The sequence below is a fragment of the Gymnoscopelus microlampas genome (assembly GCF_963454915.1).
Source record: "Gymnoscopelus microlampas genome assembly, chromosome: 22".
In the NCBI taxonomy this organism is placed as follows: Eukaryota; Metazoa; Chordata; class Actinopteri; order Myctophiformes; family Myctophidae; genus Gymnoscopelus; species Gymnoscopelus microlampas.
Window position 1 is genome coordinate 947,255 of NC_139959.1, and position 23,728 is coordinate 970,982.

The 23,728-nt window shown below is 41.9% G+C and overlaps 1 protein-coding gene across 1 annotated transcript in view; it reads right to left on the reverse strand.

Annotated features, from left to right (window-relative positions):
- Window positions 1-12,307, reverse strand: part of LOC311039069 (uncharacterized protein) — a gene marked incomplete at its 3' end in the record, with an annotated part of 83,182 nt that extends 70,875 nt beyond the window's left edge. Inside the window, exon 1 of the mRNA XM_084048711.1 lies at window positions 12,183-12,307. Coding sequence (XP_083904837.1) covers window positions 12,183-12,288 — 106 coding nt within the window. The 5' untranslated portion in view covers window positions 12,289-12,307. The remainder of the gene's footprint in view (window positions 1-12,182) is intronic.
- Window positions 12,308-23,728: the final 11,421 nt, after the last annotated feature.

The window sequence follows — 23,728 nt, forward strand, 5'->3', positions numbered from 1 at the left end:
GTATTAGACAAGTATACTTAAGTATACTAGTCTCAGGAAGTATAAGTATAAGTCTTAGAATTGTAGTACTTGGTAGTCTAATTAGTATACTTAGACTTGTCTTCACACTTTTCAGTAAAAGCCAAGTATACTTAAGTATACTAGTTTTAAGTATATATATCTGTTGAGTATATAAAAGTAAACATAAAGTATACTATCTCATTTTTAGTATAAAAGAAGTATACTTATAGTACACTTTAATAAACTGCTTTTTGCTAAGGGCAGTGACGTCAACACCTGCAGCTCCCAAAGGGTGCCAGGTATTTTGCGAGAGAAACAAGCAACCAGGTCTATGAAAACAAAGTAAGATATGTGTACTACGACTATGTAGAGCTAAAATGTACTAATAGTCCACACAGCAGTTTATAATATTATAAAACATATTAGGAAAATAGCCGATCTACAAGCTCAGAGGTTGTGAGCTTGTAGATCGGCTATTTTCACACGGCAGCCGCACACGACACTCACGACAGTGACTGTGTGTGTTTGTGTGTGTGTGTGTGTGTGTGTGTGTGTGTGTGTGTACACAGACACACAGACACACACACACAGACAGACGCGAGCCGAGCATTATAGTCTCGACTCCTCTCCAATGGCACGGATCTATCCATAAAACGAAGAAATAAAACTTCATCCACGGAGTCACAGCGACAGTGAGGCGAGCGTGCAGTCCCATGAAACCCTCGCACACGCGTGCACGCGCGGACTGCAAGATGGATCTGGATCGTGCTCATCCTGGTGAGCGCCATCCCACAGATCGGCTAATGTTAAAGGAGACACACCATGAATTTCACTTTTTTTTAATTTTTAATTTTATTTTTTGGGCTCCCCAGTGTCTCTTGTACCCCAAAAAATATTTTTTTTTAACATTCAGTCATTCATTCTCATTTCAGAGATTTTCAGAATGGGCGTGTCTGAACAGGCCATTCTCAGAATGGCAAGTTTGCTTACATCACGAAACTTTCTGCCCATGTATTTTGACAGACAGAATTGCTCACCCCTCTGCCCAACAGGACATTTTGGTATTGCAGCTGAAAGTGCTTTATAAGCCTGAGAGAATTGACTTGGGATGAGTATATCTGAGTGTTGATTTAGGCTCAAACCTTTTGAAAATGGTTTGAGGGACATACACCATATGATATTAAATATATATATATTTTTTTAATTCATGGTGTCTCCTTTAACACTTTTTAAGCCACATTTTTAAATCACACTTGTGACCACGGTCGCAAGTGCGACCGTGGTCGCCACTGTGGCCCCACTGTGGGCCCCACTGTGGCCCACTTTTAATCCAATTACAGATGTGCCACTTCAAAACTTCACACGTTACTGTTCTTTCCCTGAAAGGGCCCTGAAAATGCATTTTTCCCTCCCTTTTCTGCCCTTAAAATGCACTGTTTTGCCCCTGAAAAGAAGTTGTCACTACACCCCCCCATTTTTCCCTTCAACAGACATCCATATACATGAGAACAAAAGAATGTGTGTTGAATAAGGTGTCAGACTCATTATGAGGCGAAAGGTGATTTGACCAGTTGCTCAAATTAATTAGCATCATAAAAGCAGTGATCATCAAAATAATTCACCATTTTAAATGCCCTTCTTTGTCCCTCTTATTGCCCTGGGAATCCCCTGAAAATGTACTGTCTTGGCGATGGCAGGATATGTGAAGTTTTGAAGTGGCACATCTGTACATATTTGTAACGATCGGTCTTACCAATCCCAAGCTACAGTGTTTAGCCGGCCTGTCTAGACTATGGCGACAACGCATCCTGACAGCTAGCTACCCGGCATTAGCCTGTTTGACTGTTTGACAGCTAGCCTGTTTGACAGCTCGCTAGCCGGGAGCTAACCAAACCTACATCCTCGGTAAACACCACTACTACTACTACTACCGACACCACTACTGCCACCGATACCATTACTGGACAAGAAGCACCACAAGAAGCACTACTACTGCTGTGGACCCATCGCTCTTTCATGATAAATTGACCACATATATGAAGTTAAACAACTAAATTCTATCCAAACGATATCTTAAAAGTAAATTCCGTGCCTCAAAAAAGAAGTTTGAGAGCGTTTTAAAACCGAAAGTAAAAAGTTAAAACTGCCTACAGAAAAACAATGGCGGCTCGTTCCATTTTTGTCGGCTGCACTCGGTCCCATTCGGTTTCACCCGAACAGTTCACACGGGCATGGACGCGCCATGCATTTGCGTCCCGGACAAACGTAAATAGTAGGGAAAATACGGGTTTCAGAAAGAGGACTGTGTTTCAATGCAGGAAAACACCCCAGCATCATTATATAGTGGTCGGGTGGTTTTCCTCCCTCTATCCCTCCCTCTATTTCCCCTTGCAAAAATGCAACTGCCATGTCCACCAAACATTTTGTTATTTCTGTGCTACAAACCCACCGTCCGGTCAGAGCCCACCCCCAGAACCATTCAAAGGGCGGAGTGGACCCCCCAAATCTCACCCAACTAAAATTTGAACCCCCCCCCAAATTGATTCTGATATTGCCAAAATGGCCCTGGTAAATGCCAGGTCTCTGAACAATAAACCTGACATTATACATTTTTACCTCCCGTGGATTAGATTTCCTATTTATAACAGAGACATGGACCCGAGCTGGGGAAACAAGTCCCCTTTCTGTGCTCTGTCCCTCTGACTGCAACCTTTTTAACTCCTCCACTGTCGTGTTTTAACCACCTACTCCTACCCTAGCTTACAGGTAGATTGGCATTCCAGGTAGAATGGAAAAGAAGCGCTTATTTTCACCGCCCGTCCCCCCCCCAGGCAATTCTGTAGCACCAACGCTAGAGGGCAATAAAAGCCAGTCCCACAACACCACACACGCACAACACAAACGAGCACGCACACATGCATGCGCGCACACACGCATGCGCGCGCACACACACACGCACGCGAAGCACAAGGGGGTGAGCCTGAGGGGGCGGGCTGGCGGGCTATGTTAGTGCAGCGAGTGGCAGTACTTGGGGCAAACCATAGAGGGGCAAATGCAGTCCCCACAACATCATTTAAGATTCTGTCCCTATCGGTACATAACTCGAACGGCGCTGAGTCGAATCAGCAGACCATCGGCTGGTCGTCGCGGGCACTCGCGCCTGGAGGCGCTCGGGCGCGACTTCCTCAGCCTCAAGGTCTGCTGATTCGGCGCGCCTCCGTCATGGTCCAAAACTATACTTTATCGGCGAAAAAAAGTAGTCCGTGGTTGTTTGAAAAAGTAATGTCCCAAGCGGGAGTCAAACCCAGACTTCCACTGATAGTGGATGGGGAGTCCAATGATTATCGAAGTGTGCCACTGAAGCTGGCATGTATGTATATCCATGTTGTTGTTGTCGCCGTCCTCCTCGCATCGCAGCCCCGCACCGAGCCTAAAAACAAGCGCTCCACTTCCATTCTACCTGGAATGCCAATCTACCTGTGACATATAGACCCCCAAAATCTAAAAAATTCATTGAAGACTTCTCAGACCTGTTATCACATACTATGCCTAAATGGGAAAACATTCTGCTTCTGGGGGACTTTAACATACATGTATGCTGTCCCACCAGACCCATGGTCAGGGAATTTGAAAACATGATTGACTCCTTTAACCTGACCCAACATATCACAGGCCCCACACACCGGCTCGGTCACACACTCGATCTTATCCTATATCCCATGGTTTCCCAGTATCAAATATTAATATTTGGGATCAAGTTTACTGCACATCCGACCACAAACCTATTCTTTTCAATGTCCCTCTACCCTGTCACACTTCCATACTCCGTCTGCCTACTCGTCCCTGCCGTCACATCAATAGCTCGACTGTTAGTAAATTCGCAACATCATACACAGCCACCTCAAACTGTGTCACAATCGAGACCCCCCCCCCCCCCCCTCCCATTTGAGTATAGAAGAGATGGTCACCCTATTCAATTCCACCTGCCTGGGCATCCTCGACAACATTCCCCCTTTAAAATCTGGCCAGCCCAAACTGAATCCACAGCCCTGGCTAAATGATACCACCCGAGCAGCCAGACAACACTGCAGAAAAGTAGAACGAAAATGGAAAAAGGACAAACTTCAAATTTAATACGATATGCTAAGAGACTCCATATTAAATTACCAAACCACCGTCAAAACAGTGAGAGCAAACTATTACTCAAACCCAGAGATGGGGACTCGTACTCAAGTCGCACTCGAGTCGCCACAAATGAGACTCGACTCGGCCTCAAAGGCTTGAGACTTGACTCGGACTCAAGCTCAAAGACTCGTGGACAATCTTTATTTTATGTTTTTTTTTTTTTACAAATAAATGAATGAAATGCCCAAAAAACTTCCACTCCCCTGTCCCCTCCCGCAAAGAAACCTCCGCTCCAGTGCGCGCTGCGCGGAGCTGGCTCTCAACCGGCTTCAGTCAAGCTGCTTCGTGCTGCTCATTAACGTAAACATGGAGAGGCAGCACAACAGCTGCTATGTGAGTGGCCGCCGCGGCCTTTCATCATAAAGTTTAAATATAAAAACTTTGAAATTAAACAAATATGTTTAGCTCAGAATCAGCTATATAACCTCAGTTATCTTGGCATATGCTTACATTTTTTATAAGATGGTCGGATCATCTGTGACAGCACGTTTAGGAAACATCGGATTTTCATTTTGCGCCGCTGTCTCGTTAAACCCAGCTGGGTGAATATTCAACACTTCACCACGGTAAGCTACGCTCATGTAATGTTCACTGTATTAAAGCTGTGGTTCTCAAACCTTTTCAGGCCGTGACCCCCCATAAGAATCATATTTTAACTGGGGATCCACATTTAGTTTGACTCGGTTCCACAGATAAATATTGTGAAAATAGCAGATCTACAAGCTTGCGAGGCATTGTGAGCTCCGTTGTGGTCCCGACCCACAGGTTTAGAACCACTGATTACAAGCAAGTTACATGTCTATGTTGTCGACCACGTAATGTAATATTACAGACCTTACAGGCTTATTTGGTTTCCAAAATGCGTAGTGTTGTATACTCCATCGCACCTCATTGTTTATATGCCCAAAAGATCAGATCTGTAAGCTGTCGACACACCATGACGCAGCGCGTTGATAGCTTGTATGTCTGTTATTTTGGGTAGGTAGGCGACGGCACATAACGCGCGGTAGCAATGTATCTGAGTTTGAGAGGCTATGATTGATGTAAACGTACAGTAGCCTACTAGATTATAGCTGGCAGTTGTCACTATTGTAGCTCTGTTCGGGATTATTGCACAAAGGTGGATGATGAAAAAGTTGCACTTTACATGCGTCACTTCAAAGGAAACTAAATGGAGCTACTTCAGAGATGTTTACACACCCCTGGAATCCATTAGAATGGTGGAAATGGAACGTAAACGATAACAGCTAACGTGAGTACATACAGTACTATCTTTCCTGAAACTGGCCGATGTATAGCCATATGCATTGCTACTGTATATGACTGTGTAGCCTACCACTGCCCGGCCGGGTCGGTCGGGGGAGGTCCGTGTTGTGGACCGTTGTTACTCGTTACGCTCAAGATACATCACAGAGCAGTGTGCACTAGATGTAGGATATACCCAAACACTTTGACATGCCAATCTTCCTTAATAAAACATATGTAGACCAACTAGCAGCAGTAGCCTTGGTCGGCTGTGTGTGAGCCTGTGCCTTCCGCAGTTGAGCTGCGCAATAAGACGCAAAGGAGCCTAAATGAATGTATCCTACTACTATTTTGATAAACATTCATTCTGTGCATTTCTCACTTCGGGTTGGGTTTGTGGACCATCATAACTGTATTTCAGCCGTAGGCTACAGCTCGAGTCCGAGTGGACATCTCTGCTCAAACCTCATCACACAAAAAGTTCTCTTCGACACAATAAACACCATACTCAACCCAAAAGAAAATGCCAACCCGGATACCTCCCAAACCACCTGTGAACATTTCCTCCAGTTTTTTATTGATAAGGTAGCTAGTATTCGCTCCAGCATCTCACCCTCCTCTGTTGATCACTACACCCCTCCCATTCCGACTGCCACCTTATGTCAGTTCACGCCACTGTCTCTCCCATGTCTGTCAATCATTGTCTCCCAAATGAAACCCACAACCTGCTCACATCACTTAAAAACTTCTGAAGTGGGTCTAAGAAGACATTTCCTCTTGAACGGTTAATAATAATAATAATAATAATAATACATACATTTATTTGTAACACACTTTATATTTGAAACAAATCTCAAAGTGCTACAGGTTAAAAACAAAAAAATAAAGAAGAAAACAACAATAATAATAAAACAGTGAAATGAATAAACTTCAAATCAAGTCAGCAAAACACGGTAGAAGTTTAAAAAGATAAAACAACTACTGTACATCTCTAGCTAGGCAAATGCCTTGTTAAAAAGGAAGGTTTTTAGGCCCCTTTTAAAAGTGTCAATGGACTGTGGTGCTCTCAGATGGTCCGGGAGGGCATTCCACAGTCGAGCAGCTGCTGAGCAGAAGGCCCGATCCCCCATGGTGCGGAGATTTGTTGTGCGGGGCTCGAGTGCGTTTGAGTTTCTAGAGCGGAGTGAGCGTGTGGAGCGGGTGGAGTTCGGGGGTTTGAGGAGTTCCTTTAGGTAGGAGGGGGCATTGCTGTAGATGCACTGATGGGTGAGGAGGGAGACCTTGTACTCGATCCTGACAGAGATGGGAAGCCAGTGTAGTGAATGGAGGATGGGTGTGATGTGTTATTATTTCCGCACTCTCATCAGGATCCTAGCAGCACTGTTCTGGATGTACTGGAGCTTCTGGATGCTCTTGCTAGGGATCCTATAACTTTGAAGTTTTCTTCTTAAATGTCTTCCTAAGTGAATTCCTAAGTGAAGTCGAGTCAGATTCAAGAAACGTTCTTAAAAGGCAGAATTGTTCGTAACTATTTTTTATTATTATTTTTTTTTTTCATTTTCCCAAAAAAATATTTAAAATAAATGAAAAAAGTAATTGAAAAAACACGGTCTCCTCACATATTAGAAGAACAATATCAGTCTCCAGAACAAAGGACGTGTGTTTTCAATGAATCTCACATGGTTAAAATGGAGTTCTGAAGTTATCAATGGGTTTGTATAGGGAGGGGGCGTGTCTGATAAAATGAATATCAAATATCTAAATACTGAATAAGGCAACTTAAAAACTGTCTGGGGTGCTCCCAAAAGCCTGAGTAGACAATAAAATTAACCAATTTTTAAAGTGAAATATCCCTTTAAGACAAATACTGACAATGCCTCTGAACATTGGCTTGCATTCATTTGGCCTAGTTGTCATTTAAGTTTAGCATGAGGGAGAGGGTCTACTCTGAGTACACTCTACAGCAGGGGTCTCCAAGGTTTTTCAGGTCAAGGCCCCCTTAGGGAGAGATGAAGCAGGGACCCCCACTACATATTGTATAACATTTGTGTTGCAGATGAAACCTTTTCATAGATTTCATAAATAGCGTCATAGACTTGTTTGACAGCACTGTGATCAGTGTATTTATCAGACATTTAAAACTCTCAGTACTTAGTAAAGTTGACCCTATAGGCTTGGTACTTGGTCTGCTCTTTTTCCCTCTACACTCTACCTCTTCTAAAGTTCCCCTCAGAATAGAGGGATATTAGGGTTCATGTGGTTAATGTAAATAAAATAAAAAGGTCCTATCACACAAGGATTTGGAGACCCCCCTGTAGTAACTCTGAGGACCCCCTGTTGAAGACCCCTGCTCTACAGGGAATTACTTGATATCTACAATACAGAAAACATTCAGTTGGATATTATACACACACACACACACACACACACACACACACACACACACACACACACACACACACACACACACACACACACACACACACACACACACACATTCACAGCTGCCATTAATTAGTGCTGTTGATTGCCTATGTGGTCAAATGCGTTGCATAGCTGACTCAATGGCAATAATATGTGCATTGTGTTGAAAACACAAGAGGTCACTCCTAATCCAAGGAAGTTGGAGCAACACTCTAAAATCGTGGATTTTAGTTTGGTTTGTTAATTTGAGATGACAACAGATGACAACAGCAACAAAGGTTATAGTAGACCTATATTTGATATACTCCTCCTGCGTCTCCCTCTGTCTATGGTGGCACTGTGTGTGTGTGTGTGTGTGTGTGTGTGTGTGTGTGTGTGCGTGCGTGCGTGCGTGCGTGCGTGTGTGTGTGTGTAGAGGGGGGAGGGGGCAGGGAGTTATAGCTGCAGCCTAGAAAATACAGTGTGTTACAGAGAGAGTATACTTCTCTATACGACTGTGTTTTACCGGGGGAGAATACTTCCCCATTCAACTGTGTTTTACCGAGAGACAATACTTCTCCATACGATGGTGATCGGATCGGTGAATTTACCCGTGATTGGAATGTCCCGATCAAAGCCGATAGAGGCATTAAAGCAGTTAAGCTCCAAACAAAGTGCTAAACATGTGCCAGCCAGCTGAGCTGCCAGCTGCCAGCCAGCCAGTGCATTTCAATGCAATCCAAAATATTCACATTAGCATAACAATGTTATTCTCCATAGAGAAATTACTTTACGACCCAGGGGGTGGACAAGTGATGTCAGGACTTCTGTACTCTATCTACTTGCCAAACAAAACCTGGGTCAGGCTTTGGTAAATAATCCACTGAGCATAACCCAAGCCTACAAGTGCTTCAGTTCAACGACAGTAATTCTGGAAAAAGACTCCCTCAGCAACACATGGTTTCTGACAGAATTTGGGAACCAAATAATTTAGGCTATAACAAAATGACGTTTCAAATAGCCTATTAATGTTGTTCAAAACAGTGTACTGTATTTGACATTTATATCCATTTGAACATTATATCAACGGACCAAACACACGACCACGGAATGAAATCAAACAAAGTCTAGACACTCAAGCCCCCAGTACCACCAAGTCTTGTGAAAATACTAACTTGTTACTTTTGGAAAATAGTAACTGTAATATGTATTACTCAAAATGTGAAAGTAATTAGTTTACTAGTTTACTAGTTACTGGAAAAAGTTAATTTAGTTTCTTTCCAACACTGCTCGCATACCGTTGACTTTAATTGTTTCATTGTCTGACACACCTCATACACTCCATTAATCCATTGTCTTAAAAAATCAAAATACTAGTATCCTGCAAACGATTGAACGGATGTTTTGACATTTTCAGGGAATCTTGTTGTCTTGTTGTCCTCACATGATGCAATCATGTACGGGTACAACATACAATACCACAAATCTCCCGCATCATATGCAGACATATTATTGTTTTAAAATGTGCAGCACATTGGAATAGACCCTATTAGGACCCACATTAGGAGTAGGGTTTAACATTTTCCGGGAAATAGCTAATTTTAATTCCCGGGAATTTTCAGACCTTTTCCCGGGCTTCCCGGGAATTCCTATTAAAGGGTAAAAAAAAAAAAAAAGTGCCCACTAAAATGCATTTATATGTAGATACTTAAATAGCCAATTTTATACCGAGGTGCCCAAATGTCCCTATTGTGTCCACCTATGAACTTGCACTAATAATGACTTAAGTTGATTTTTTAAAATCAGATAAATATAATAGCCTATAGTGCCCTGCCCTGGTGGAGATCTGCCCTGTTGCGCAGCAGCGGTGAAGACAATTAACTTAAACGAGGAGCTGCGCTCAAAACGCACTCAAACAATGTCAAACTCTAGCTGCTGAAATAAACGTTCCATTTGTATTATTATTGACAAGAGAATTTGCAAAGGGATTATTTATTTATTGTCCATCAGAGCGCCGGTGAGGTCACAGCTTATCTCTACTTTTGTAGGATATTGATTTGATAGCCTAAACTTGTCATTTGTTTGCAGTTATTAATTTATATTAGGCTACTTGCTGGATATTATAAGACTCCATTTTGGGATGTTGGCTGTATGTTGTCTATTAATCTATATTTTGTTGTTGATCAAATGTGGGGTTTTGTAGTGTGATCTTGATGTGCACATGCATGCGCTGCCACTGACAATCAATGAGACAGACAGCTGTTGTGCTGTTCACTTGTTCTACTGGGTAGTTCTAGTAAAATGGTAGTTTGAACGTTCTAAAATGCAAGTGTAGGTAGGGTAGGCTACATTAATGATGATAAAAAAAATCGGACTACATGGGTCTAATACTTTCTCTCTCTCTCTCCCTCCCTCCCTCCCTCCCTCTCTCTCTCTCTCTCTCTCTCTCTCTCTCTCTCGCACGCGCTCTGCTCTCTCTCTCTCTCCAGCTCTCCGGTCTGTCCTCTCTCTCTATCAAAAGCATTGCTTCGCTTGCGCGCATTTTAAGCTGGAATATAGGCTCGATCAAACCTACCTACTGTTTATGCAGCGTTTCACTTGTTGATGTTGAATCTGAACTAGTCAACTGGTGTCTACCATATTGACAGCAGAGGAAACAGTGAAATCAGCGTGCGCACTGCGCAGGGCAGGCATGGGGCATCACGGCCACTTGTGTTTTATTTTGTTCATTACTGTTACATTCAGTGCGTCCCATATTGGTTCACAACGGGACGATGGGACCCTGCCCTGGTCGGCAACGCGGCAAGTAACTTGCCTAATTATAATAGTAATTCCTCCACGCTGTAGATAGGCCTTTCTACTAATTAGTATTCATTTCTAACAAGAAAAAAAAAACGGGAAGCCCGGGAACCGAAGTGAATTCCCGGGATGGTAAAAAAAAACGAATTCCCGGTGTTAAACACTAATTAGGAGTCCATTAGTATACATTTATGGCTAGGCCACTGTGTTTTTGGTAAGATGATTATTATTTTTTTATATTTTGGACAAAAATAGCCAATTTTACATCGAGGTGCCCAGATGTCCCTAGTGCCCACCTATCCTGTATACCTGTATAGACATCCAACGTACTACATTTCTGGTGTGAAATGGCACGGGGGACACCCACAAAAAGACCACCCCAAAAATCGGCTCTCTGCACAGCCCTGCTATCCTTTGCCATACGTTTTGAACAGTTTGTCATACAGACAGGGCCGCATGAAGGGTGGTGCGAACGGTGCGGCCGCACGGGGCCCCGCGCTGGGGGGGGCCTCGCAAAAAAACGGGAAACCAGCAGAATTTAATATGGGGTTAACATGACACCCAACTTAATGTTTTGAGGGCAAAAATAACCGCAAATAACCACCCAAAACTCGGATATATCCGACAGAAACCGCAAAATAATCGCGCGCGGGTACTCCACGCATCGCCAACTCCGCACCGGGCCCCGCATTTCTCCCAGACGGCTCTGCATACAGATTCATGAGTCACCTCACTGGACTCGGTTGAAAATCCTTGTCCTTCATTAAAATCAGATGGTCAGCGGCCGGTCATTCTCAATGAGAGGCGGTGATTATTTGGGACGCACAGAGAAGTTGAGGTGCGGTGAGGCGAGCGGGCGCGGTCCCGTGAAATTCTCGCGCTCGTGCTCGTTTGTGCACGTGCATGCGGGCGGCAAGAGCTGGATTGTGGTGAGCTTTTCTTTTCCACGCACCACGCAGGAGGACAAAACAACAATGATCCCCGCTGATCTGAGCGGTAACGCCCACATCCACCGCTCCCATCTGTTAAGACCTTTAGAGTTGCTTAGCTCTTCTCTGGGCTCTAATTGGTTGATATTTGTCCCTAGTGTGGACAGAGGTGCGAGGGCCCATTCATCGCTTCTTGCCGCTTTAATTATTATTAATTGTATTTATATTTTTTACAATGGAAGATGGTTCCATCTTTTGTTTTTAATATTTGTGCCATAATTTTATAATACACATACACATGATTATTTTCATAAATCTTGAGTTTAAATATGATTTGTCTCAAGATTTATGAAAATAATTATGTGTATTATAAAATGGTGTCACAAATATTAAAGACATATAAGATGGAACCCTCTTACATTGTAAAAATAATAATAATAATAATCATACCAATAAACACATTTTGAGCACCTATTTTTGTTCCATTTTTTTTGCACCACCAATGCTACAACTTCATCCTGGGGTGAAACTAGCAGCCCCTCCCTTCCTTCTTCCCTGCACGTAACTCCACTTGCAAATAAATGTTATTGTATCATCACGTCACATATAACTTAACATTACCTGTCACAGATGTGTTGTAACAGCTGGCCCAGATTATCAGGAAAATGTTACAATAAATCCTGACACTGAGTTGGGAGGGAAAATGTGAGACAGAGTGATACGCCATATTCCTGCTCCTTCGTCGTAGTCTCATGAGTAGAGTGTGGTTTTGATTAGACTGGGAATGGGATACTTTACTTTCGTTTTCACAGTGCCACATCAACCTAACAACCTATTACATTGTGTGACAGTAGAGGTAGCTGTTTCTCTGCTGTTTTATTGCGCTCTAGAAGAAGTCTATCTTTGATTGATTGAATACTTTATTAGCAGTTTGCAAAAAGAAGCACAGGAGTACAGTTCAATACAAGTTCAGTACAGTCAATACAAGGTCTGCTAAGAGGATTTAAAACCCAAGAAAACCTATCTTGTATGGTATATCCAGGACTAAAAGTATCTATTAAACATGGATTAGGAAGTCTAAACTAACTAACTAAATATACAAACTCATTCTGATTGATTTAGTTAAATTGAAGGGACACAGACGGAGTGGAGCCATGTCTCACTCTCTGAACTGATGTCTCTGCTATTGATGTGTTGATCAGTGATACTTCAGGAGTTCCTTACCATTGTGTTAAGTAAAGGGGGGCGCATGCTACCATTTTCGGTGGTCACCTTATCACCGCGGTGGTGAAAGAGAGAGCTCTCTCTATCATAGAGAGCGCTCTCTCTATCACCTAAAAGGTGATAGGGTGACCACCTCATTTGGTAGCATGCGTGGGCCTAGGGAGCCCAGGTCTTGGTGTGAACTACAACAAGTCCCTTGGAGAGCTTTGAGCCAAACCTATTGTTTTTACTGAATTAATTAAGATGGCTTTGTTTTGTTCTTAAAAACCTGTTTGTGAGTGGTCAGAGGCAGGACCAGGAGGGAGTGTTTACCGGGAGGCATGCGTTAATCCGACAGACCTTTTCTCCGACTATGTGGCATCCGCGTGCGGTTAGGGTTAGGGTGCGGGTTTGGTTCGGGTTTACAGTTTAATGTCGGAGCACTGCGCTGTCGGAGGAATGCGCTGTCGGACTAACGTATTGCACCCGTGTTTACCATGTCAAATGTCTGTTTCCGAATGGAAATAAACACATTTCTATGGACAAACACACTTTTTGAACTGGAGCTTTGTTATTCTTACACTAAGGAAATAGTGTTGTTTTTGCCTGATTAAGGGGACCAGATACGACACAAGTTTCCATTGGGGTCCTTTGTACTCAATTCATCGAAACATTTAATAACAAATATACACTACTATGCAAAACATCATATAAACAGTTAAAAAACTAAAAGAAAAAAAGTACAGTAAACTATACAATACAATTCAGTTCAGTTCAGTTTCAGTTTATTTCCAGCTTTTTGGACAATACATCAGGAACTGCTTTAGTGCAGTAAAACACAGTACAGGCAGTTTACAAGTGTCCTTGATGCTGGAAAAGGGGAAGGGAGAAGCATAGTGCTTATCGAGCCCTACCCCTGGCTCAGTTTACCTATAGAAAATTAGACAATCATAGTGATGATAGCACATTTTAGTTTAAACCATATAATATGTTGCATGCATTACGTCTTTATGTTTTACATTTTTACCACTGGTGAATGTTGAATCATGTTTCGAGACTTATTGTCTATGTAATACATAGGCTATAGAGCAGAGATCTGCCCAATCTAAGCGTTAGATTGGGTAGATCTCTGTATCCACTTAATACACACGTGGTGCCTTAGATTCTAAGGGGCCACTTGTGCAATAAGTGGATATAGCTAGAAGAAAATAAACAGAATTACTTTGTTCGTCCATGTCTGTGAACAGCTAATCACCAGCTCTAGTTGGACTGGTCGGCGCAGAGCGTTGCACCGCACGCCCACTCCCAGTAGTCCAAGGAAGAACCGCCACCCCAAATGTTGAAGTCAGCCTCATGGGGGAACTTTAACAACCCACTTCACATTTTGGCGTATAACTCTAAAATAAAAGAAATACAATCTTTGGATCATGACGCAACCCCTAATGTGTGCCTCACTAGATTTTCCAAAACCACAGAAATCGGTGCACATTATCTCTGGAGTCAAGTAAGAGGCCCCTGGTGTGACTATTCTCATGACAGACCCCTGAACAGTGTTTGTACCAACCAAGTTTCGTGCAGATTGGAGCGTGTGTGTGTGTGCGTGCGTGCGTGCGTGCGTGCGTGCGTGCGTGCGTGAGGCATGAAGTCAGCTCCACTCTGCATGGGGGTCATAGGTGGGGGTCAAGCATTAACCCACACATGGGCAACATACGGCCCGGGGGCCGGACTCGGCCCTTTGACCATCTTAATCCGGCCCACCAAGTCCTCAAAGAGAAAGTAAATGACCCCCCCACCTCCTAAATCTACATTCTAAAAAGCTGCCATGTTAATGGTTTTGAGACAAATTCGACTCCAATTAATAGTAATTCATATTTTCCATTTGAGTACTATACCTGCATTCCTCCATCCGTATGTAGCCTACTAAATTATTTTATGTTTATAATGTAAGAGTGAAACAGTGAACCGTGAGGCCTTATTTAATGCAATGTGTTTTATCAGTGACCTATGGAGTGGTGCATATCAGATAAGATCCTGTATAAATGTATAGGCTCATTTAAAAGTTGATACGACATTGACGTGGATTATTTTATGTAGGGATGTCCGATTTTATCGGCCTCCCGATATTATCGGCCGATATTAGCATACAAATTGATATCGGGAAAATATCGGTATCGGTTTTTGAAAAAAAAAAAATTTTTTTTTTTTTTTTTTTTTGCTTTATAAATAAGTTACAGGAGTTCTTACTGTATATGGTGTGTGTCATATGAAATTTGAGCTTACCCTAATCACAATAATCCCCGCATATATCGGTATCGGTTGATATCGGTATCGGTAATTAAGAGTTGGACAATATCGGTATATCGGTTATCGGTAAAAAAGCCAATATCGGACAACCCTAATTTTATGTAAGTAATCTTTTTATTGTAATGCCAGAGTACACCGAGTGATACAGTACAGGACAGCTGTAAAACAAATTTAAAAATATAGCTGCAAGCAGCGATAATACAGGGCCAGAGAGAGAGAGAGAGAGAGAGAGAGAGAGAGAGAGAGAGAGAGAGAGAGAGATGGAAACGGAATTGATTGAAGATAGAAACGGAATAGATTGAAGAGACAGAGAGAGAGACATGGAAACGGAATAGATTGAAGAGAAAGACATGGAAACGGAATAGATTGAAGAGAGAGAGAGAGAGAGCCATGGAAACGGAATAGATTGAGTCATGTTTTTTGCAATTCAATTTAAATGAGTCTGCATCAAGTGAGGCTTGAACCGGCAACCTTGCGGTCGTGAGGCACTTTTAGGTAGCTGCAACACTACCTATAGTGCTATAGCTTTGTCCAGGATGATATTGTCTGTTGAGGATCACAAACTCTTGCCTTCTGTCATGACCCAAGCCCCTGTTTCACTAACACTAAGATCACTCGTTCACAAACCATTTACCAATGAAGAAATTGTACATCTCCTCAGAACCAAAACTAGTGAAAGTAGCCGATCTACAAGCTCACAAACCATTAAAAGTTGTCAGATTGTACATCGGCTATTTTCACAATGAAGTATGTTATACATTGAAAAAACATACTCTCATTGCTATTTGAAAAGTTGTGAGATTGTAGATCAGCTATTTTCACAATGAAGTATGTAAAAAACACTCAATTAAGTATTTCATGTTATCTTTAACAATTGCAGATGTATCCATTGATAGTCATGTTGTGTGAAATGCAACTTAGATGAAGTCTGCACCAAGTGAGGCTTGAACCTGTGACCTTGAGGTTGTGAGACATACACTTAAGCGGGAAGCTATTGCACCATAGTGGGGCGGCGTGGCACGATATATCAGCCTAATCGTTCACTTTTGTGATGAAAGCGCCAAATTTGGCAGAAGTGTTGATCGATATATTGGGAACAAAACTGGATATTGGGACATCACAAATTCTCACCCTGGTGGGCGTGGCAGCCATTTTTCAAAATGACCACCAGCGGTTGATCAAATCTTCCTAATTTTTGTCCTAGTAGGCCGAAATGTTGCTCAAGTATGTGAGTATGAAGGTGTGTGGGTGTGTTCATGCTAATTACCTAAAAGGGGGCGTTGCAATGGGAGTGGCCTAGATAACAGCACAATTTGGGAGAATTGTTCAAATGGTGATACAAGCGGGAAATTTGGTACAAATCATCTTTGGAGATCACCCTTAGATTTAGGAAACCGGGCATTATAAATCAAAGATGGCAGCCATTTTTTTTCAAGATGGCCACCAAAAGACTGTATTTTCATTTCTGCATATCTTTACCTAAAATTATTTGAGGTCAATTACCAAATCACCTAATAGCACGACCATAGTATGTTTTTGAACATTTTCAAACAGGAGTTACCATTTACGGTGACGGTGGTGCCAGCGTATGAGTAGCACATAGACTGTAAAAATGTATGGACAAAGTGACGCCATTGGTTTCTACAGACCGTAAATGAAGCCGATTGTTCAGGAATTTCAAATCGCCATCTTTCTATATCGTGTCATATCGCGTCATATCCTGCGCAACCGGAAAGCATGCTATTGGTTGGGTAGCTTGTCAATCAAATCATCCCGCCCCCCAGCATACCCTACTTTATCATCAATTTAAAAATAAATGGGACCATAATTTCCCAAAACGCATATCATGGTGATTGAAAGAAGACTTTAAACTAGCGACTGGAAGCATTAAGGTAAGAAAATCAAGTCTAAAGTTCGTCAAAAACCCATCCACTTGAATGGAGAAAAAATCGTTCTGACATCAGCAGGGGTAAAACAGCAAACTTACTGGCCATTCATATGAACATTTACTTCTATATAGACTATTTCAAAGCAGGAAGCTGGGCCCTTGGAGCCTGCAGTACTCAAGCACGGCTTGAGTACTGGGAGCTGGAGTACAAAGAGATGGGGGGTAAGGCAGAGAGAAAGGTGAGGTGAGGGTTATGGAAAAGAGTATGAGTAGTTGTATGGAAGGTTGGACACTAAGGAGGGAGAAAAGGACCTGCACCTTTTGGCACTGAGATGGGAAGGATGAGCAACAGGTTAAGGTGATAAAGGATGGATGGAAATGTTCTAGCAACCAAAGACAGTGTGTTGAGAAGATGGAAGGAGCACTTTGAGGAAACAGATGGAGGAAAGTGTCAGGAGTTATTTGTAACAGAAGTATACCAGTGAGAGGGAAGATGTATAAGACCGGAGGAGGACCAGCCATGATGCTGTACGGCTTGGAAACGGTGGCACTGATGAAAAGACAGGAGGTGGAGGTGGCAGAATTGAGGATGAGGAAGGAAGTACATCATCAGAAATGATTAAATTAGAGGATCAGCCCAGGTTACAAGGTTTGGGGATAAAGCGAGAGAGGCAAGGTTGAGATGGTTTGGACATGTGAAAAGGAGGGATAAGGGGTACATTGGGAAAAGGATGCTGAAGATTTAGCTGCCAGATAAGAGGACAAGAGGAAGGCCAAAGCGGATGTTTAAGGATGCGGTGAGAGACGACATGCAGGTGGCTGGATTCACTGAGAAAGACACAGAACCAGATGGGATTTTTTTGTTGTACAGGTTCATTCATGAGATTTTGTTTTGCTTTAATCCCTAAGTTTGACTGTGAGCACAGTTGTAGTGCGTGTTTCTGAAAAGTTTTAATTTAGATGATTATAAATGGTAACTCCTGTTTGAAAATGTTCAAAAACATACTATGGGAGTGCTATTTGGTGATCTGGTGATTGACCTCAAATGATTATAGACAAAGATATGCAAAAATGCAAAAACAAATATTGGCGGCCATCTTGAAAAAAGGCTGCCATCTTTGATTTAAGAGTGGCCTGGTTTCCTAAATCGAAGCGTGATCTCCAAAGATGATTTGTACCAAATTTCCCGCTTGTATCACCATTTGAACAATTCTCCCATAGTATTGCTGTTATCTAGGCCACTCCCATTGCAACGCCCCCTTTTAGGTAATTAGCATGAACACACCCACACACCTTCATACTCACATACTTGAGCAACATTTCGGCCTACTAGGACAAAAATTAGGAAGATTTGATCAACCGCTGGTGGCCATTTTGAAAAATGGCTGCCACGCCCACCAGGGTGAGAATTTGTGATGTCCCAATATCCAGTTTTGTTCCCAATATATCGATCAACACTTCTGCCAAATTTGGCGCTTTCATCACAAAAGTGAACGATTGTCGTGCTACGCCGCCGCACTACCAACAGACAAACCTCTGAAAAAAGAGATCACACTGATCATACAGTTTCACGCAAATAGCTGAAAAATCCTGGGTTTAAGTGTTTTTCAAACTGCTCAAGATTGCGGACAATCTAAGGGCGGTGCTTACTGGTCAACGTGATAGATGTGTTCCTCATTAATCAAGGCACATGTGTAAGCAGGTCTAATGGCTGTCGGCCAAACGAGGCATGACTTTTGCCTGTTTAAAGTTTGCATTTTCAAAAAATTGCTATAGCGCCCCCGTTTGACCAATTGGAGTAAGATTGGTTTCAGTGATATTTGGAATGGCCCTTTACATTTCTGCAAAGTTTCAAAGAATGGTAAGTCTGCATGTATGTGTTAGGGGCAGATGAATAATTGTCATAAAACTGCAATATTCATTGGCTAATTAAAGCTTAATTTTTTCACTTATGGAAAATCTTTTGCAAACGTTTGTCGGCATAGGTCCAAAGTTCATGTGTAAAACGTTTCGTGCAGATAGCTCAAAAATCCCAGGAGGAGATAGGTTTTAACTGCTTTTTACTGCTTTTCATATAATTCGAAATGGTGGGAGATCTAAAGGTCAGAGGTCAAAAGTCAAACAGTGAAAGTTGTTAGGCATGAGGAGACGCATGTGTGCATCGAAGTTTCATGGCTGTAGGTCAAACAGGGCATGAGTTGTACCTGTTCAAAGTTGGCATTTTCAACTGAGTGCTATAGCGCCACCTTTTGACGAAAGATTGTGAGAATTATTTCTTGATAGTTTTTCATGACCATCTACCATATGGCCGAGTTTCGTAAAAAGCGTATGCACGGTTCAGCCAGAACTGGCAAAAACGGCAGAAGAAGAAGAAGAAGAAATGGAATACTGCCAATACCAAAACAGGTACAGAGCTGAGAGCTCTGTCCCTGTAAATATCTTGAAAGCAAGGACCTTATTGTAAAGTAGTCCTGCATGTCTACCAAATTCATGCAGTTTTTTTTTTTTTTTTTTTTTACAACTTTATTTTTAGTAATTTCAGTTATGAAGACATACAACCCCACATATACCCCACCCTCCCCGGTTCCCTCACAGAAAATAAAATTACAACAATAAAACAACATAATTATATAATTGGGAGAAAATAAATAAAATACGAGAGCAGTAAATAGTTGAAGTTGGTATTGAAAACAAAACAAAAAAAATAAAAAATAAAAAATTAATAAATAAATACATTAAATTAAAATTAAAAGGAAAATGTCTTAATTCTTAATAAGCTTAAGGGGGTTTCAGCGCAACCAGACCAGACAATTAGCAATTAATTTGGAAAATATAGGGTACCACACATCCAAGTACAATTAAAAGAGTGACCAATATTCCTAGAAACCACAGTGAACAGGAACAAAATATAAACACTTATTGAATCAAAATACAGTATCACTTCCAGCAAATGTAGGAAAAGACAGAGTAAGGGTGAATTCCATAAAAGGGGACCAGGCCTTTATACATTTTCGGGGAGATTTATATCTATTGTACCTGAGCTGTTCTAATGGTATAAAGGACAGCACATCCTTGACCCAACTTGTAAACGTTGGTGGTTTATCTGATTTCCAATTGCGGAGAATAAGCCTCCGGGCTATAAGTGAAGAGAATGCTATGAAGTTGGCCTGAGGAGAGGTAATTGGTACATCATCATTGGGAACTCCAAATATAGCAGTTATTGGATTGGGCTCAATTGCTACATGACAAATGGATGAGAAGGCATCAAAAATATTATTCCAAAACTGAGTCAAGGATGTGCATCTCCAAAACATATGGCCAACAGTGGCTGGCTCCAAATTACATCTAATACAGGTAGAATCTATATCAGGATAAATTTTGGACAGTTTTTCTCTCGAGAAATGCAAACGATGGAGTATTTTTAATTGGATCAAGCAGTGTCTGAGACACAAGGAGGTGGTATTAATGCGTCTCAAAGAGCACTCCCAGATATCCTCCTCCAGCTCAATACCTAGGTCCTGTTCCCAGGCTAGTTTTGTTCTGTCCAAGAGAGGCGGATTAATCTCCTGTATAGCCTTATATATATATTAGATACGCTTCCTTTGGTGTATGGGTCCCAGTCTAGTATGGTGTCCAAAATACTCTTATCTGGCATAGTTGGAAATGGAAAATGTTCCCTAGCAAAACTACGTACTTGGAGGTATCTAAAAAAGTGAGATTTTGGTAACTCATGGTCCTGTTGAAGGGTTTCAAAAGTGGCAAATGTACCATCTACGAATAAGTCGCAAAAAAATATCAAGCCATTGGAGTGCCATGCCTTAAAAGCTGTGTCCGTCCGGGAGGGAGGAAAAAGATGATTATTAGTCAGGGGCATATGGCCACACATGTCTTTAAAACCAAAATGTTTTCTAAATTGGCGCCAGATTCTGAGAGAGCTTTTTATCACCTGATTACCAATGTGTGCAATAGTACCACCCGGAAGTGCAGAGCTCAGCATGGACACCGGAGAAACCACGGGATCAGAAAGTGATTCCATGAGGGCCCAAGTCGGGCCATGTTTATTTTCATGAACTGATACCCAGTAAATCATTTTTTTGATATTTGCTGACCAGTAATAAAACATAAAGTTAGGCAACCCCAATCCTCCTGATGATCTTGGTAACTCTAGAAGAGCTTTTTTGGCTCGCGGACGGGCTTTATTCCAAATAAAGGTAGAGATACAGCTGTTGAGATCCCGGAACATGGATTTAGGTAAGAACAAAGGAATCATTTGGAATAGATACAAAAAACGGGGTAGAACAGTCATTTTAATTGTGTTAACCCTACCTGCTAAAGAGACGGGTAATGAAGCCCATCTCTCAAAATCTTTTTTGGTGCGGTCTAACAGTTGTTTAAAATTATGCACGTATAGGTCCTTATAGGATCGAGTGACAGTGACCCCCAGGTAGGTAAAAGACTGAAGTTCCAACTTGAACGGGAGGTTGTTATAACTGAGATCTAGGGCCAATTGGTTAATAGGGAAGAACAAACTTTTGGAAAAATTTAATTTATAGCCTGAAAGCTTGCCAAAATGATTGAGTATATCTACGAGCGGAGGGACGGATTCGATTGGGCTCGAAACGTATATGAGCAGGTCATCTGCATAAAGCGAAACCTTGTGTATAGTGCCATATCATTTGATTTTGCCATTTTTGTCTCATCTGTTTAAGAAAGTAGGTAGCTGATATATTGCACTTTTACCTTAGCGCTAGGTATACTCTTGGTTGCTTGTTTTTGCAGGAAATGTACTTAAAACTTCTGGTGATTAGTAGTTTTCGTTCCCTACCTATGTTGAATACACTTATTGTAAGTCGCTTTGGATAAAAGCGTCTGCTAAATGACTGTAATGTAATGTAATGTAGTGCCCCCTCTCTCAATTCCAGACACCCTGTCCTCTTCTCTGAGTGCTATAGCTAATGGTTCAATAGCGATATTAAATAAATATGGCGAAAGACTACAACCCTGCCTGACAGAGCGGTGAAGCGGAAAGTAATCTGAGCGTATAGAATTGGTTATCACTGAAGCTTTAGGAGCGGTATGAAGTAATCTGATCCAATCAATAAATAATGGGCCGAATCCAAACTTTTCTAGTACCGCCAAAAGGTATTTCCACTCAATTCTATCAAAAGCTTTCTCGCAATCGAGCGAGAGCACCGCTTCCGCCCGGAGGGTTGACTGAGAAGAGTAGAGCACGTTGAAAAGTCGCCGCATATTGTAAAAGGATTGTCTGCCTGGCACAAAACCGGTTTGATCGGGTGCGATAATGTTAGGGATCACTGTGTCGATCCTTTGAGAGAGGATCTTGGTGAGAATTTTGTAGTCAGAACATAAAATACTAATAGGCCCATAGGCACCACAGTCCAGAGGATCTCTGCCCTTTTTAAGCAAAACCGAAATAGTAGCTTGTGTCATGGTCTCTGGCAGTCTCTTGGCTATGAGCGCTTCTTGGTATACTGAACTTAGTATGGGGGCCAATTTTGTGGAAAAAGCTTTATAAAATTCTATGGGAAACCCATCTGGCCCCGCTGCCTTGCCATTATGCATTGAATTAATGGCTAGCGTGATTTCTTCAATCGATATGGCAGCCTCAAAGCCAACTTGAGCCACTGGGTCAATTACTGGAATGTTAATTTTGTCAAGAAAGGCATCAATCTCTGACGAGTCAACATTGGACTCTGATGTATAAAGATTACTGTAGAACTCTCTGAACTGATCATTAATGATTTTGGGATTTGTGGAAGTCTCACCAGGTGCTACCCGTATCTCTGGAATAGCTCTACTCGCCGCTGCCTGTTTAAGTTGGTGGGATAGGAGTCTACCTGACTTATCGCCATGTTCATAAAAAGTTTGCCTGGATTTAAATAGAAGCTGTTCAGTGTGCCTTATCGATAAGTTGTCAAATTCAGTTTGGAGCAGTAGACGTTCTTTATATAATTCAGGATCAGGGTCAATAGAAAATCTTTGGTCTAATTCAGCCATTTGAGTGGACAGTTCTGTAATACGTTTTGTACGTTTCTTTTTGTCAAAAGCCGAATAAGAAATTATCTGTCCTCTGAGATAGGCTTTAAGAGATTGCCAAATAACAGTAAAAGACATCCCCGGGGTAGTATTAATATTCAAATAGGTATCTATTTGGTCATTCAAAAATGTTATGAAATTATCACTGGTCAGCATTAAAGGAACTAATCGCCAGGTGCGCTGTGGCGCCACACTGTTGGGGAAACACATATCCAATTGAACTGGACTATGATCAGAGATTACTATATTGTGATATTGGCAATTTGTGACAAATGGGAGAGACCCACAATCGAGAAGAAAGAAATCAATTCGGCTGAATGAACGGTGAACATGTGAAAAAAATGAGTACTGTTTAGCTGTAGGATTAGCCCTCCTCCAAGGATCAGTAAGTTTATACGAGTCCATAAATGACAAAACAACCTTACCGGATTTGGAAATTGTACTGCCGGGCCTAGGTCTGGATTTATCTAAACCTGGGTGCTGTACGAGGTTCCAGTCCCCGGCCTGGATCAGATAGTGCGTGTGAAGGTCTGGTAGCTTTGCTATAAAACGAGAGAAAAACTGTGGATTGTCCCAATTGGGTCCATAAACATTAGCCAATACAACCTGAGAGCCAAAAAGATTCCCAGAAACAATTATGTATCTACCGTTATTGTCTGCAATCACTGAAGTTGGAACAAAAGGAACTCCCTTCTTAATCAGTATGGCCACACCC